The sequence below is a fragment of the Palaemon carinicauda genome, chromosome 3 (assembly GCF_036898095.1).
Source record: "Palaemon carinicauda isolate YSFRI2023 chromosome 3, ASM3689809v2, whole genome shotgun sequence".
Lineage (NCBI taxonomy): Eukaryota > Metazoa > Arthropoda > Malacostraca > Decapoda > Palaemonidae > Palaemon > Palaemon carinicauda.
The window spans coordinates 137020477-137036152 of NC_090727.1; the positions used below are offsets into that span (position 1 = coordinate 137020477).

General features: G+C 32.4%; 1 protein-coding gene across 4 annotated transcripts in view; it reads left to right on the forward strand.

Moving 5' to 3' along the window:
* Positions 1 to 13715, forward strand: part of LOC137637907 (protein amalgam-like) — an 81461-nt gene extending 67746 nt beyond the window's left edge. For all 4 annotated transcript variants that reach the window (XM_068370016.1, XM_068370017.1, XM_068370018.1 and 1 more), the window contains 2 exons: positions 484 to 654; positions 11137 to 13715. In XM_068370016.1, the coding sequence (XP_068226117.1) occupies positions 484 to 654; positions 11137 to 11465 (500 nt within the window). In that variant the 3' untranslated portion in view covers positions 11466 to 13715. The remainder of the gene's footprint in view (positions 1 to 483; positions 655 to 11136) is intronic.
* Positions 13716 to 15676: the final 1961 nt, after the last annotated feature.

Consider the following 15676-nt stretch of genomic DNA (forward strand, 5'->3'; position numbering starts at 1 on the left):
ATAATTACATTGTAAACTTCAAAATATTGCCTATTCTAGAATAAATATCAACTAACATACGAAAGGCAACTGGACTTTCATACGTAATTATATTAACATATACATGATAAGCATGATCTGTTTTAATTGCACTAAAATAAAAAAAAAGACAATAATAATATGAAAAAGCCAAATAGAAGATCTCACGAGAAATGCCCCAGGAGAAAATTTAAACAGGCGGACATATTGAAAATATACATCCAAGCCTAAAACATTGAGACTTGAACTCCTGTTCCTCCAACAAGATACGCCAAAATAAAATATTCCATAAAACCAAGCTAAATTTCCACAAGAAAACATTTGAATTTAATAAATAATTTTTTTTTGTTTTTAATATCATTCTTTTGTTAATGACCAACTAAATTATAAGATAGTTTATCCAACAAATCTAAATGTAATTTCACTCTATTATCTAATTTAATAACAAGATGACCCCTCCAACAGGTCCACAGATTGTCAACAGCAGAAAGTACATCAACGAGGAGTTAATCATCAACGAATACACCCTAAACATGAAACTGACCATCAAAACGCTCGAACCAGAGGACTTCACAGCTTACAAATGCACAGCGAAAAATTCGCTGGGAGAGGTGCAGGGAACTATCACGCTATACGGTGAGGTCATTTTAGGATTATTGAGAGGGGAATGAATACACAACAGACATTACTTGACTAACATAAACACATAGTTCGTGTTACGAATATCCAGAATAATATTACGGTACCGAAAATAATATTATTCTTGCATATAAATCAATGTTCTGTGTGTGTGTTTTTGACACTAGGAAGGCATATCGACTACAGAGCAGAATTACAAAAATATGTGCTTAAACAAAACCATATTATCTCTTCTATCTTACCCCTTCCCACAGCTAGTGCGGTGTCACAACACAATGAAGGTGACCTTAGTACTGAAGTTATATCTTAGGTTACAAGTACAAAGGTATACAAAATTAGTAGTAGTAGTAGTAGTAGTAGTAGTAGTAGTAGTAGTAGTAGTAGTAGTAGTAGTTCACAATACTACAAGCCCAACAGATAAGAAACTTACGAAGTAAAGAATATCTATTAGAGAAATATCAAAATTTAAGACAAAATAAATAGAAACGAGATAAAATACAACAGAAACAGATATATTGTGAAACGAGACATTTGTCACCTTTCTCAACAAAAAGGATTTTGTACCAAGCTTGAACTTCTGAACTTCTGGTTTCCACGATTTGGTCACAGCAGAAACCATATTTCTAGGATACTAAACATCTTAAAATAATGGAATGTATTCTAGAATTAAAAACATATACAGTACAATGCAGTGGATAATATAGTCCGTCCGGGAAGATATGAATCCAAATTATCAGTTTTGAAAATCTTATGAAGCCCAACAATTAACCAATTGAATAACGGTTATCAGATCTGCGACGAAATTCAGCAATTTTAAACATTTATCCAACAATTCGAAATGAGGAAGTTCCTGAACAGCAGACAGAAAAACTTTATTCAAAACAGTAGAATAAACAGTACTCAAACATTTACTTATGATAGACAGGTCTAAAAACCTAAAAAAAAGTCTCTTTCAATATATAAATTTTGTGCAGCTGAAGAAGAAACATGCCGAATAAGTACCTCGAATGTGAATTTGCAATAAAAAAAAAAAAGTATAAACTGTTTTAGACGGGTTGTATTTAATCAAAGCTACACAGCCAATGAAAATAACCTTGGGAGGGGGCTCCAAATTCTTGGATCTATTTATAACTTCATTCGCCATAATTTGCAACATGCCCTAATTTTAGCTACATCTCTGCTATATATTCATTTATTACTGTTCTGCACTCACATAATAAGAAGAATGCTAAAATGGACTATGATCTACTGCAAAAACGAGAAGCATGTTTTTAAAAGCAAACCAAATATGGGTAAATAATATTGAAAGAAATATGCCAAGAACATAACGCTAAGGAATCGAAGAGATTACAATTATTTCCTTCCAGCTACTATGCAATCTATTCGTTCAACATTCTATAATATTTTAATAATAAAAAATCAACTTAACTAATTTTAAGAGTAATAGAAGTCTATGGCTTTTGTATCTATTTCCTTATAATATATATTGCTCACATCATTATTTTCTTCATATTAGGCATATCTTAGTTCTTTATCAATACCTTTGGTTTTGGTTCTGGGTAATTAATATTATTCTTTCGAAAATTTAGAGATAAAATAAGAATCCTGCAACTATAAAAGAAATAAATGAAACAAATATATACAGTATTCATGTGTGTAAGTATGTTATGTTTCGGTCAGCATGTTTCCAGCTACCTTTTCCTCATTTTGGTAATTATATGTCCAATGTATTTTGGGTCAAATAAGGGGGAATTATTGGATACAACGAGACTTTAGATGGAAACATTTATACAAAAAAAAATATTAAATAATACGGATGGCTTACAAATATATAAATCTATTATAAAAAATATAAAATAGAATTCTTACAAATTTATCACTTTGCGCATATAATGCGATATCAAGCTGTAGTTTCACTTAACAAATTACTTAATCCTATAATTTACATCTCGATCCAAACTCGCCTTTACTAAATCGTAAGAAATTAAAAAAGTTACCGTTTTTTATTACTATTATTATTATTATTATTAAATGCTAAGCTACAACCCTAATTGGAAAAGCAGAATACTATAAGCCCAGGGGTTCTAACAGGAAAAGCAGAATACTATAAGCCCAGGGGTTCTAACAGGAAAAGCAGAATACTATAAGCCCAGGGGTTCTAACAGGGAAAATAGTCCAGACAGAAGAACCGTAACATTAAAATAAATAACTCCTATATAAACTATAAGAATCTTAACAAAACAAAAGGAAGAGAAATCAAGAGAGAATAGTGTGTCCGAGTGTACCTTCAAGCAAGAGAACTCCAACCCAAGACAGCGGGAGACCATGGTACAGAGTCTATGGCACTACCCAAGACTAAAGAATGGTTTGATTTTGGAGTGTCCTTCTCCTAGAAGAGTTGCTTACCATAGCTAAAGAGTCCTTTCTACCCTTACCAAGAGGAAAGTGGCCACTGAACAATTAGTTTAGTAACCCCTTGGGTGAAGAAGAATTATTTTCTATAAAAGAAATGTGGAAGACGTTTATATGGTGCTACAGACATAGCAGGGGTCTAAATTATACAGTTGGTATCTATCAAATGATTTAGTAACACTTCATTTCCTAACAGAAAGTTCAGTTGAAGCTCAGGCTACTGAGTAGTTAAACAGAGTGACTATACAGTGATCTTACAGTTCTTAAAACATTGCATTTAGTTTAAGCAATTCAAACATAAAATTACCTTAAGCTTAGGCAATTATTAAAACACACTCTTCTTAAGAACAGTTCAAGACCAATCAAGGAGATATTATTTGAAATATCAGGGATGTCGAAGAGAACATTGATATCAGAGAAGTCGAAGGGAAACTTAAACTTTCATCTGCCTTCCTAAGGACGGTCCTAACTGAACTTCCAGAGATGTTTCCTCTAAATATCCAATTTCTGGTCACATTAACAACAGAAAAATTAGGTCCTAAAATATTCGTAAGGATCATTGTAATAAAAGAACTTTGTATTTACCCAATTTCGTAGGATGTTAAAATTGTTCCCTTTCATTTAATAAAAACACTTTAAAAATGAAACTCATTATTACTAAGATATAATTCAATTTCTGAATGGTGGGTCCCTTCACATGAGGTCAATAATTCAGCTCTACATTATATAAGTTTTTATGCGTCGTGGTAGATTCAGTAAAAATCACCCTTCATTTACGTATTTGATATATTGTATATGTATATATGTGACTGAGCAACTACATAACAATAACTTATAAAATAATATTACATATAAATGATACTATTACTATTCATAACTACGAGTATTTAAGCTCTTAAGAAATGTACTTCATAATCATCAAAAGATTATTGCTAATAATTTCTCCCATATTTGAATAAAAAAAAATTGCCTAGATTATTTCTTTAAAATCTGATGTATATAGAAAATAATACACACGTCTACTAAGGTAGTGTGCGCGCACGTTTTCTCTATCTTTTACATTTTTTTCTTGAAACTTGTACTTTTTTCCAGGTGCTCTCAGGTAAAAGCATCAACTAAAGCATAACAACCTCTACTGCTGATATGAAACCATACACACAAAAAGAAGAGAAATATTGTTGCACCAAAATGCATTGAATTATATAAAGCTTCAGATGCTGTAGAACTAAAGTGAGATGACAGTCGATGAAACCATCTACAAATACAAAGAAAAGGAAAAATTTTCATGAACCATAAGATTCTGTAGAACTAAATAGCGAGAGCAGACACGGGACATTGCTGTACCAGAGCCAGCCTACAATAAGAGTATCTACAGCAACCGAACAAAATACTGTAGCTCTGACCCAAAAGAATCTGAAATGACATACAAAACCAAATCCTATAAGAAATGATATAATGATATGCGTGAGAGATTATATGATACTAATTAATAATCGATCAGGTGAAAAAATAAAAACTATAATTATGAAAAAGATGATACATTATCCATTCACTAAATTTCGTTACTTGGACGGTGATAAAAGATCTCTTTTGTGAATTCATGGTCCATCACTTTTTTTATGATCATCTGCCCTGATATAATGTATGATAATGTATCAATAAACCCACGGGTTCCCTTTACCTGAATATTGGACAGACGAAACTGGTTGGATTTACGCCAAATGTATCGAAAATATAAAAGTGGCATTTTTTCAAATAATTTTATGAGGAAAGCTAAATAGAATATAAAATACCAAAGTAACTTTAACGTAGAATATACTATTAAAATAATGATCACAAAATATCAAAGGAAAACTATATTCATATCATAATGGAATACGACAGCACTAATTAACAATATTTTCTATAGCGATCCAAATAAGCATCAATACCACTACAATTTTCTTATCACTTTCGAAATTAAATACTAACTGATATTAAGGTAACTGAAGATTTTTATTAGAAAAGAATGCAGCCAGAAAAACAGAAATATTTTTTCTCAAAAACATTACTGACTGGGCACTTTTAGTTAACCACGGGACGCTCGTATTTTTAAACATATCAAAACATTCACTTTACCGGAAAGTGCCCGGTCCCTTGGCAAACTGTGACAGGAATGATTGACTCAATAGGGAGAATAACGATAGTACTCAGGTGATAACAGTACCAACAATGGATGAGTTTACGTAGTATGTGTGTGTGAGAGAGAGAGAGAGAGAGAGAGAGAGAGAGAGAGAGAGAGAGAGAGAGAGAGAGAGAGAGAGAGAGAGGGAGAAAGTCACCAAGTCAATAAAATTCCGCTATTAGTAGCCCTTGCTACAGCATATGACACGAGCCTTAGTGTCGAATTATTCACTAAACAGAATGCTTCTCTTTATTTGTGGGAAAGGAGAGAAATGCCTTGAAGAACAGAAGTCCCTTGATTCGTCTCTTTAAAATGTCTAAACGAGAGGAAATATCCAGATTGTATGACAAAAAAGAAAGGGTCGTATCAGTAGGCAACTCTTACGGGAACCCTGATGACAAAATCAATCAGGAAAGGGTTACCCTTTTTGGTCTGCAACTCGCATCAACTTTTCGACAGTGCGATTTGACCCTACGCAATGACTTCGCCAAAAATGGTTTAGTGGCAAGAGTGATTATTTTTTCCAGGTGAATACAATTCAAAACCACCACTAAAGCAATAATACAGTAATATCAATAATAACAATACCTTCGGTAGAGTCTACCTATCCATGTTCGGAATGAATGCAAAATATGTTACATGTCATTTTTCAATTGATTTTTATCTAACAACTGAAAACTTGAAAATATAAAGACCCCATATTAGGGAAAGCCTTTAGTTTAAATGGCTGTACGGGATTTATCAATAATTAATTAAGTAGCTTAAATTATCCTTATCTGTAACGAGTTTTTCAAGATTTTCGACAAGGCAAAAAATACGCTTCTTTTGTAATTTGACCGTCAAACCTTAAACTCAGAAAAACCTTTGAAGTGAATCTATTTACTTTTCACTTATGAGGTTGTGTAAAGTACAAGGAGATTCACATACAAAACCAAAAAGACTATAATTTTAATGGTCAAACACGGTATTAGACAAATTTGGGTAAAACTACAATTGCAACAAAAATATCAAATTCCAACTCGAAAAAATATAGGCAATACTACATATTTTTTTTAAGTTATAGTATTTGTGTGTATGTAATCAAGTATTCGAGCCGAAGAGAATTATACTTAAGTCTCAATTGGAAATGAGTACTAGTACAGTGCCTCCGTGTGTTCCTGCTTGCACCAGGTAATAGTATACTAACCGTTACATACTTAGGGGAATAGCCTGAACATAAAGCCCTCTTCTTCCAACTTTTTTTTTCCCCCTACACAAAGTTCAAGAAGTCTTGTAATCTTTACAATTTGTTTAAGCAGTAGTTTAACATCTATAAATATAAAGCGTACTATTGGTAAATTATAAATTTCTCAGTTTGAGAGGTTACTACTTAACAATTTACAAACATTCATTTGTAGAGATTTGAGTTTACAAACAAAATTAAATCCAAGCAATGCAAAAGAGGATGTATGCAGACATGAAAGGCTATTAAAGTGTAAATTCACGCAAATTATATGAATGTACTGTATATATAAGGAAATGAAACCTAGTACAAAGGTCTGCTAACTTTCAAATTGAACATGGCAAAAAGAAAGTCTAATAGCATTGTCTATTAAGAGAAAAAAAACTTGCAGCAAGGTACAGCCGGAAATTGGTGACTTCAGTGCATGATACTAAAAGTGGGTCAAAGTAGGCAAATGCAACTGCATTCTCGAAAAAAAAAATGCATAAATACTACACTACAACGGTGTGTGAGACCTTAACATAATACAGTGAAATTAAAGTAAACAAAAGGGAAGATGTTATAGACACATAGCGAGTCTTTAATATACTCGAATCAGGGCTCTCTCTCTCTCTCTCTCTCTCTCTCTCTCTCTCTCTCTCTCTCTCTCTCTCTCTCTCTCTCTCTCTCTCTCTCGATAAGTAAAAAACCATTAGACTGAAATCTTTATGATTTTGTTTCCTTTTTAGTATATAAAATACCTTCCTAGTTACCAGTAACAGAGGAATACTAAATTGCTAGGAATCGCCTTATCCAGGAGATTTACATTAAAATGTCTCGGCACAAAATAGTGTGCTGAATGAGGCTTGTAAATGAAAAAAAAAAAAAAGCCCTGTAGTCCTAAATGAGAATCCCTTGAAATCCAGTCAAAATTTGAATTTGATACAAGTACGCTAGGTAACCATAAGATTCCACGTTAGGGCTCTCAATGAATGATATAATAGCAATTACAAGTATTTAAAAGACCAGCAAATTTCTTAAAAGATGAAATAAACTGTATAAAAATCAGATGTAAAATCTATTCCTAAGTTTTACAAGAGCATAAATTTCGAATAATGCCGATTTTCGCTTAGGCTGACAATCAGAAATTTAACTATATAGTCGATAAGGGAGTCCATTAAAACTTTATTCCCAACACATCGTTTGAACTCTCCTTTTTATAATAACAAACCATATTACTTCCAAAGTATTCTTTTTAATCCCCAAATGATGTCATGAAGTCATATAATACGAATATGATCTTTTTACTGTACGTTACACGATTATGATTAAAGAAAATGCAATCTAAACTGAAATATGTATTGAAAATGGATGTAAATCATTTAGGGTACGACCTTTATGAAAATTAAAGGTTTCGTAAGTATATGATACTTCACTCTTAAAATTGAATATATAAGCTACTCTCCTTTCTATTTTACCTGACACCTCATATTTAATTAAGAAAATATAATATTCAAATGTATTTCAGGGCTTTTAAACCCCCCACCTGAGAGCAATCTAACCTAACCACATGAAAAGGGTGGAATTTTCTACATTAATATAATACTCCATTTGTTTCTACACAGTGCGTCGATGTCGCAGGATTTCTAAATGTACTAGCTCAAAACTCCTAAAATAAATATTCCATTTCACGCAATTCTACTCATTTTTTACTCTTTCCTAAAATTCCTCAAATCTAAACCTTGTACACATACACATAGTAATTTATATATATATATATATATATATATATATATATATATATATATATATATATACATATATATATATATATATATATATATATATATATATATATAAATATATATATACATATATATATGTGTGTGCGTGTTTGCGTTTGTACATATATACATGAAATATATATAAGTATATATATATATATATATATATATATATATATATATATATATATATATATATATAGATAGAGATAGATAGATAGATATGCGCGAAACTCACAGGGAAAACGAAAACATTGGGTCAATCCTGACTATTTTTGTCATCTACTTCAAAAGGATGGACAAATTTCTTGGAAGAGATTTTTTTACAATATATATATATATATATATATATATATATATATATATATATATATATATATATATATATATATATATATAATATATATACATATAAATATATTAATATATATATATATATATATATATATATATATATATATATATATATATGTGTGTGTGTGTGTGTGTGTGTAACAGTACAAGAGTTAACATACATAAAGACATTTGTAGAGGAATACATCAGAAAAACCATACCACCTGCGAAGACCAGCAGACTGGTACTTTCGTAATCCGAGCTCATATCCCATCAGTCACGTGTGGTGCGTTAAAGGGACATTTCAAATGTCAGGTGTGTTTTTTCAGGCTTTCCTATTATCATCATCATCATCATCATTATCACCACCTCCTACGCATATTGGCGCAAAGTGCCTAAGTTACATTTCGCCAATCGTCTCTATCTTGAGTTTTTGAATAAAAACTCCTCCATTCATTATCCAATTCAAGCTTCCTAGTTCTTAGCCATGTATGCCTGGGTGTTCCAAATCCTTTAGTGCCTTCTGGGCCCAGTTGAAAATTTGGTGAACTAATCTCTCTTGGGGAGTGCGAAGAGCAGGCTATACCTCATGATATCGAATTCGCTCTGGTTCGTGATCAAAGACCTAAGGGAAAATTCCTGTTTGATAAAAGCTTCTAGTTGGCCAGGGATTCAAACCCTGACCCACTCAAAACCGAGGTGACAGTTGACTCCTATAACACAAGGCCACACACATGTACATGCAAATACATGGATGCATACACATTCTTATACATATTAGCACTTGTGTATATGTGTGTATATATATATATATATATATATATATATATATATATATATATATATATATATCATTGGCACATTTTACGTAACAACGCATTCATATAAAAACCCACACAATTAACAGCAAAGCATATGTGCATATGTATATACAGTTATACATACATGTGTACGATAGTATGTTAGAAAGAATAATATCACCCAGGCAATCTTATCTTGAGCATACCTTACATTTTGTAATGGTGTTTGACCACAATAAATTTTTCCACATGGATTTATAAGGGATAAGACATTCCCTTGGTAATGCCAGAATTTTTATGAGACTTGATTCCTTTGTTATTACTCTTTAATGTTGCATTAACATTTAAAATTTCCAAACATTGGGAATATCCTCAAAAATATCATTATATGGCTGTACAGCTGATTTTTTCGTATTATAGTTTTCTTTATTCTTATTATCCAAGAGGATCCTTTTTACAATTCTTAATGCATCATCTATTATAATTCCAGGATACTTAAGTTTCTTGCCTATAGTCCTTATTTCATTTATTTCATCATCACTATATTCAGGGCTGCACACTCGTAATGCCCTTAGATAAGGGGTTTCCCATGGCAATACTAAACGTCTGCTCATGAAACTTCCCATTAAATTGGATTGTAAAATCTTTATTCAGTGTTTAATTACTTCTATTACGGTAATATTTGAAAAGGACTACTTTAAATCTTTTCTCTGAGGTAACAAACACGGGCATCATTGGGTACTTTAGTAAATAGGCTAGTGATATGTCAACATTGACAACCCTAGAAGTACAACATTTGACTCTTGAGATACTACCAACTGAAGGATTGGGGATATCAAGTAGGTTTTTAGATAAATTATAAGCTGCAAAACCCACATAATTAATTATTGGTCTAGCAGGATAATTTGGCTTATGGGTTTTAATAGTCCTATACATCCTGTATATGGTAGTGTCCTTTATCAAATTTTCATTCCCTCTCAATAATTATTTAACTTTTATAGTGATAACTCCTAGCAGTATCAACGGAATGTTTTCTAAATTCTATATATGTTTTAATCACTCGATATGTTCCCTTTTTCATGTAGGTAATTAATCATTTCTATCTAGGATTACCAGTGGTCCTGGTTTATCACCTGTCAATTTCATATTTAAATCTTCTTTTTAACCCCACCTCGGGTACCTTGAGTTATCTGGGCAATTTGGGACCACAGTTCTGATCTTTATGTCGTATATAATGCTCTTCATCATATTTACTTTCAATACATACATACATATATACATATATATGTGTGTATATATGTGTTTGTGTATATAAATACATACATACATACATACATACATACATACATACATATATATATATATATATATATATATATATATATATATATATACACACACACAACGTTAATATTGATTCCCTTATGTGATCTACACAAAACGTTCTTTGAAGTTTTGTGAATTCGAAAGAGTGAACAAATCCTTCCATGTTTATTTTACAATGTGTGTATTTGTGTGTATAGGAATATAAAATCTATACAAATACAAAGATTTCAGGAAACTATGACACTATAAAATAACCGTAAAAGAATTAGTTAAAAATTTCTCTTTATTATCTACCAAGCTCTCCATGAACTTTTAGAGTAAACAATAAGTCCCTGAGTGGAATCAATCAAACTTGTCATATATGCAAAGAGTTCCGGAAAAACAACTGAGCAAAATTAACATCATGACTGTGAATTCTTTTAGACAGAGTGACTTTGTAAACATCTCCTCCATTACAGAGATCCAGCTGCTCCGGCCATCGACCACAGCCCAAGACCCAATAGTCGACACCATCGGCGAAGAAATCGACCACATCACAGACAACAACATCGACATACCTCGCTCACATGACAGACACAGAGGAGGCGACCACGCCCCGCGTCAGGGGATCCAAAGTGTCACCGTACCGACGCCACCCTCACGCCCACGCAACACCCACCAGGTGCCCTACTCGCCTTCAGAAAACGCTTTAGACCCCGATGGCACCACGTCTGTTTACCCATCGACTTTGTTGCTGTTTATAACGGCGATCTCGGCGCTTATGGCCAAACTATGGACGTCAACATAGGATACCAAAAAGGATTAATAGTTTCTGATGCACCTCCTCCATTATAAGTAGCATTATCACCCTCGGACCTGCAAGTTGAGAGAGAAAGTGAAATAGTAGGTTATGGACATCGCCTCCCTTCCTCCACTTGGACCTGATTTCCTTGGTTCCCATAGCAATACACGACCCTCATTTTGATTAACTTTAGCATAGAGACTAACACAGGTCCATACTCGCTAAGGCCAAGCCCTTTAATCCCTTCAACGATATGTGTGGGTGTATGTGTGTAGAGACAAACAAGTGTATCTGCTCAAATGTTTAATGTGAACAATAACTTGCACGTCTAGGTGGACAGCTGCCAACTAAGCCAAGCAAAATGTCCTCGAAAGCCTTCGAAGGATCGCTGTTGGCGCCTGTTGAGAAAAGTACCTCTTTTGCTACAACAGCACTATGTAACACATTCGTATTAGCATTCATTGGACGAGTTCTTACATCACAAATATAATAAAAAAGACTTTGCAACTCCGTGATGAGGCGATGTAATCCCACTCGAATCATAATAATGCTCAGACTGGACCCCGAGAGGATTCATAGTGATAGACGAGCTTTACCTTAGTGCAGGAGGACGAACGGCCTCTTATAAACTGATGATGTAGATTAACACTGAACAGCCAGCGTAGTGCAGTCATTTTCAATAGTCCGTCAACAATCACAGACCAGAACCTTCCTAGTGGAAAGAGTGCATTAGGTTCACTATAATTAGAAAGGGTATCCGGACTTTTGATTCTGACTGTACATGCAATTTATAAGCGACCTTATGTGACATACATACATACATTACATTCACACACATATATAGGCCATATATATATAAACATATATATACACGTTAAAATAACCTGTTGAAAAAATATTTCCAATAGCAACCTCGTCCATGATCTCGTGTTTCGTGAGCTTCCTTGACCCAGTGTATGCTGAACATCTCGATTTTCTGCCAAATCCTGTTCGGTTTCATAATCAGTGACGATCGTTCGACTGCAACTATACAGAAAATACTGAACCTAAGACTATTCAGCCATGTTAGATAGAAACCATAATCACAACGCAGGATTTCGACTTTTTGTGAATAAGGAAAATATATGGTTATTGTTTTGTCAGTTTATATAAAAATATAAATTTATATAGTCCTTACTGAGAAAATATAACGTAAGCCCCATATATATACCAATTTATAAATATATAATTATAGTATCGTAGACAAATATTTATCATAAAGGACACAATAAACTACACATGCACAAGACCAAGTCTGTGTCAAAGTGACGTTAAGTAGAGATTTCACTTGAAAGAACTCAGGTTATCAAAGCAGAAACCCATTTGTCATCAAACAGAAGCGTCTCTGATGAACATGCCAGAGGCACAAATATAGATTTGTCAATTTTTATTTCTTCCGTGTGTGTGTGTGTGTTTGTGTGCGCGTGCGAGCGCGTCATTGCCTATTGGAAACCATTTAGCATAGCCATTGTGAATCAATCGAGTTGAAAAGACAAGAGAAAAACTTCTATGTGAACGGACAACCGCTTAAAAAATGTGCAGTGAGATAATGGATATAAAAACGTGGATGGAAGACCTGTAATTTGCTTTCATTTACATATCATAGCGATTAACGACATATTGAAGAACATATCAATTTTTATACTGGAGTAGTGTCCTGTAAAAGAGTCAAAAGCAACAAAAAATTTCTTTACGGCCTAAAAGGATTAAAATATTCATATCACAGCCATTCTCGAATTGCTTTTTCCTTTTCTATATATAATTTCGAAGTATGGGAGGCTGTCATGCTTACGTTTACAGAAACCCCAATGCAAATACCCAAGAGAAAAATATTGTGAAAAGATTAGGACGATGAAAGACGAATATTTGTATACATCATTACCTCATTAGTGTGTAGCAGTAGTACTCAAACAAATGATCACGGGACGCCCCCCAAAAATGAGACAAGAGACCATTAGTAAGACTTCATTCTTATCTTTTGGTCGTTGTGAGAAGCCGCCTATCCAGTTCCTACAACAAAAATATAAATAAAATATTAAAAAAAAAAACATATATATAAATATATTAAGGCTTGTTGCTTCATGAGGAAGGTCCCCAATTCTGGACCTTGGTCTGAGAATCCGGGTAACAAGACGTTGTTCAATACCCGGCCGACCGACTTCTTTGGGGCTATGAGCTTATGCTGTGCATGGGTGTATTTGTCTATAGATGATTATATCTACGTATATATATATATATATATATATATATATATATATATATATATATATATATATATATATATATATATATACATATAGGTCTATATGTATAAATATATATACCTACGTGTATATATATATAAATATATATACCTACGTGTATATATATATATATAAATATATATACCTACGTGTATATATATATATATATATATATATATATATACATTATATATATATATATATATATATATGTATATATACTGTATATATATTATATATATAAAGATACACATATATATAGTGTGTATACATATATACACACTGTATATATGCCTATGTGAATTATAATACCATGTAAAAGGTACTAATCAAGTGATCAAAAATTTAACGACCTAATGATTATTGTTATGATGAAATATTCAACAATTGATACACAATTATACAGAAAATTACATTGTAATCAAACATGAAATCTTTAGTTATTTTTCTAAATATTTCATGTCAGTCTTGACCCCCTTTAACTGGGGCACAGCTGTTATATCCATCTGGCCAAAGTATAGAGTTCCTTGTCTAATGTTGCAAATTGTAGCCTTTTTATATCAAAACAGTTTTTCTTTCTTGGAAATTTACAGATCTCACTTATCAGATATGATTTTTCCCTTATCGTTGATAACAGCGTATGAAATCCTTCATATCAGATTGTAAATAGTGGTCAGGTGAAAGACATTAATGTATATGTTGTTTCATATGGCTAAATTGATTTGTTAAATAAAGTATAACAACCTCTAAACACATACATACACAAATATAAGTATTTGTGGACAATATAAGTATATAAATATATATGCATAAAGTATGTGTATATATACACATATATATACATATAAATTATACTGTATATATATAGTTTTATGTTAAAGACTTTTATCTTACATTACAAAAAAGGAGTTACATTCATTGATATTCTTAGCAGTGTTATCGTCAGTGCATATCTGATGTGAACTTGAAACAAAATTGTAAACGTAAAAATTAAGATGAAAATGTTCTACACCACCAAAAAATAATAACCTTCCAATCAATACTGTAACAAAAGATTTTTTTTTTCTTTAAAGATCTGTTTTGTGTTACAACGGTAGTCTTCAACATCATTCTAAATTACCTTTCCTTCTTTCATTTGTTCTAAATTATTCTGCAGCCCGTATGACTTCATTCTAGTTACCTCCGACATGGAGGTTATAAAACGATCTGCGTCAAGACTTATTTGTAGGATTTTAACCAAATTTCAACAACAGATAGTTATTATGTTCCAGAAGAAACCATTAAATTTTGGAGGTGATCCGGTCCAAGATTGCGATTCTGGTTATTATTGATATTATACAGTAGATTCATTCACGTCAACATAAACAAATTAGAAAACTTGGTCCATAGACCTGAATGAAATGTTGATAATATTCATTGGTTGAAGTCTTAAATTTCTGTTTGCTCTTAGATTTAATATTCATAGTTATATGCTCTACATAATGGCGGCGGAGCTTATGAAGCTATTGAGCGCTTAAGTGCAACTGGGGCAAAAGAAGAGGTTGGACAGCAAGATGAAAGAATTGATGTGAGGACTGAGGTAGAGTAGGATATAAATCAAGTGCAGCTAGGAGTAGGGGTCGTCGACTAGATGGTCACAAAAACTGGATTAAATTGAAAAACAAAATACTAACGAGAGCAATTTTACGTTCATAAGTTTCTCTTGTAATCAAAGTAAGACATGTCACTCCTTAAAAAAAAAAAAAAAAAAAAAAAAAAAAAAAAAAAAAAAAAATCTTTTCAATAAAGTTTCCAAGTACATTGGGAAAAGGTTGCAGTTTTAAAAATAGGACACATAAAAAAAGTTTTTCTTAGGTAAAAAAACGGACCATAATTCCAATCCAATAAGCACATAAATAAATATCGATAATTGCTAATAATGTCTTGCGAATGTTG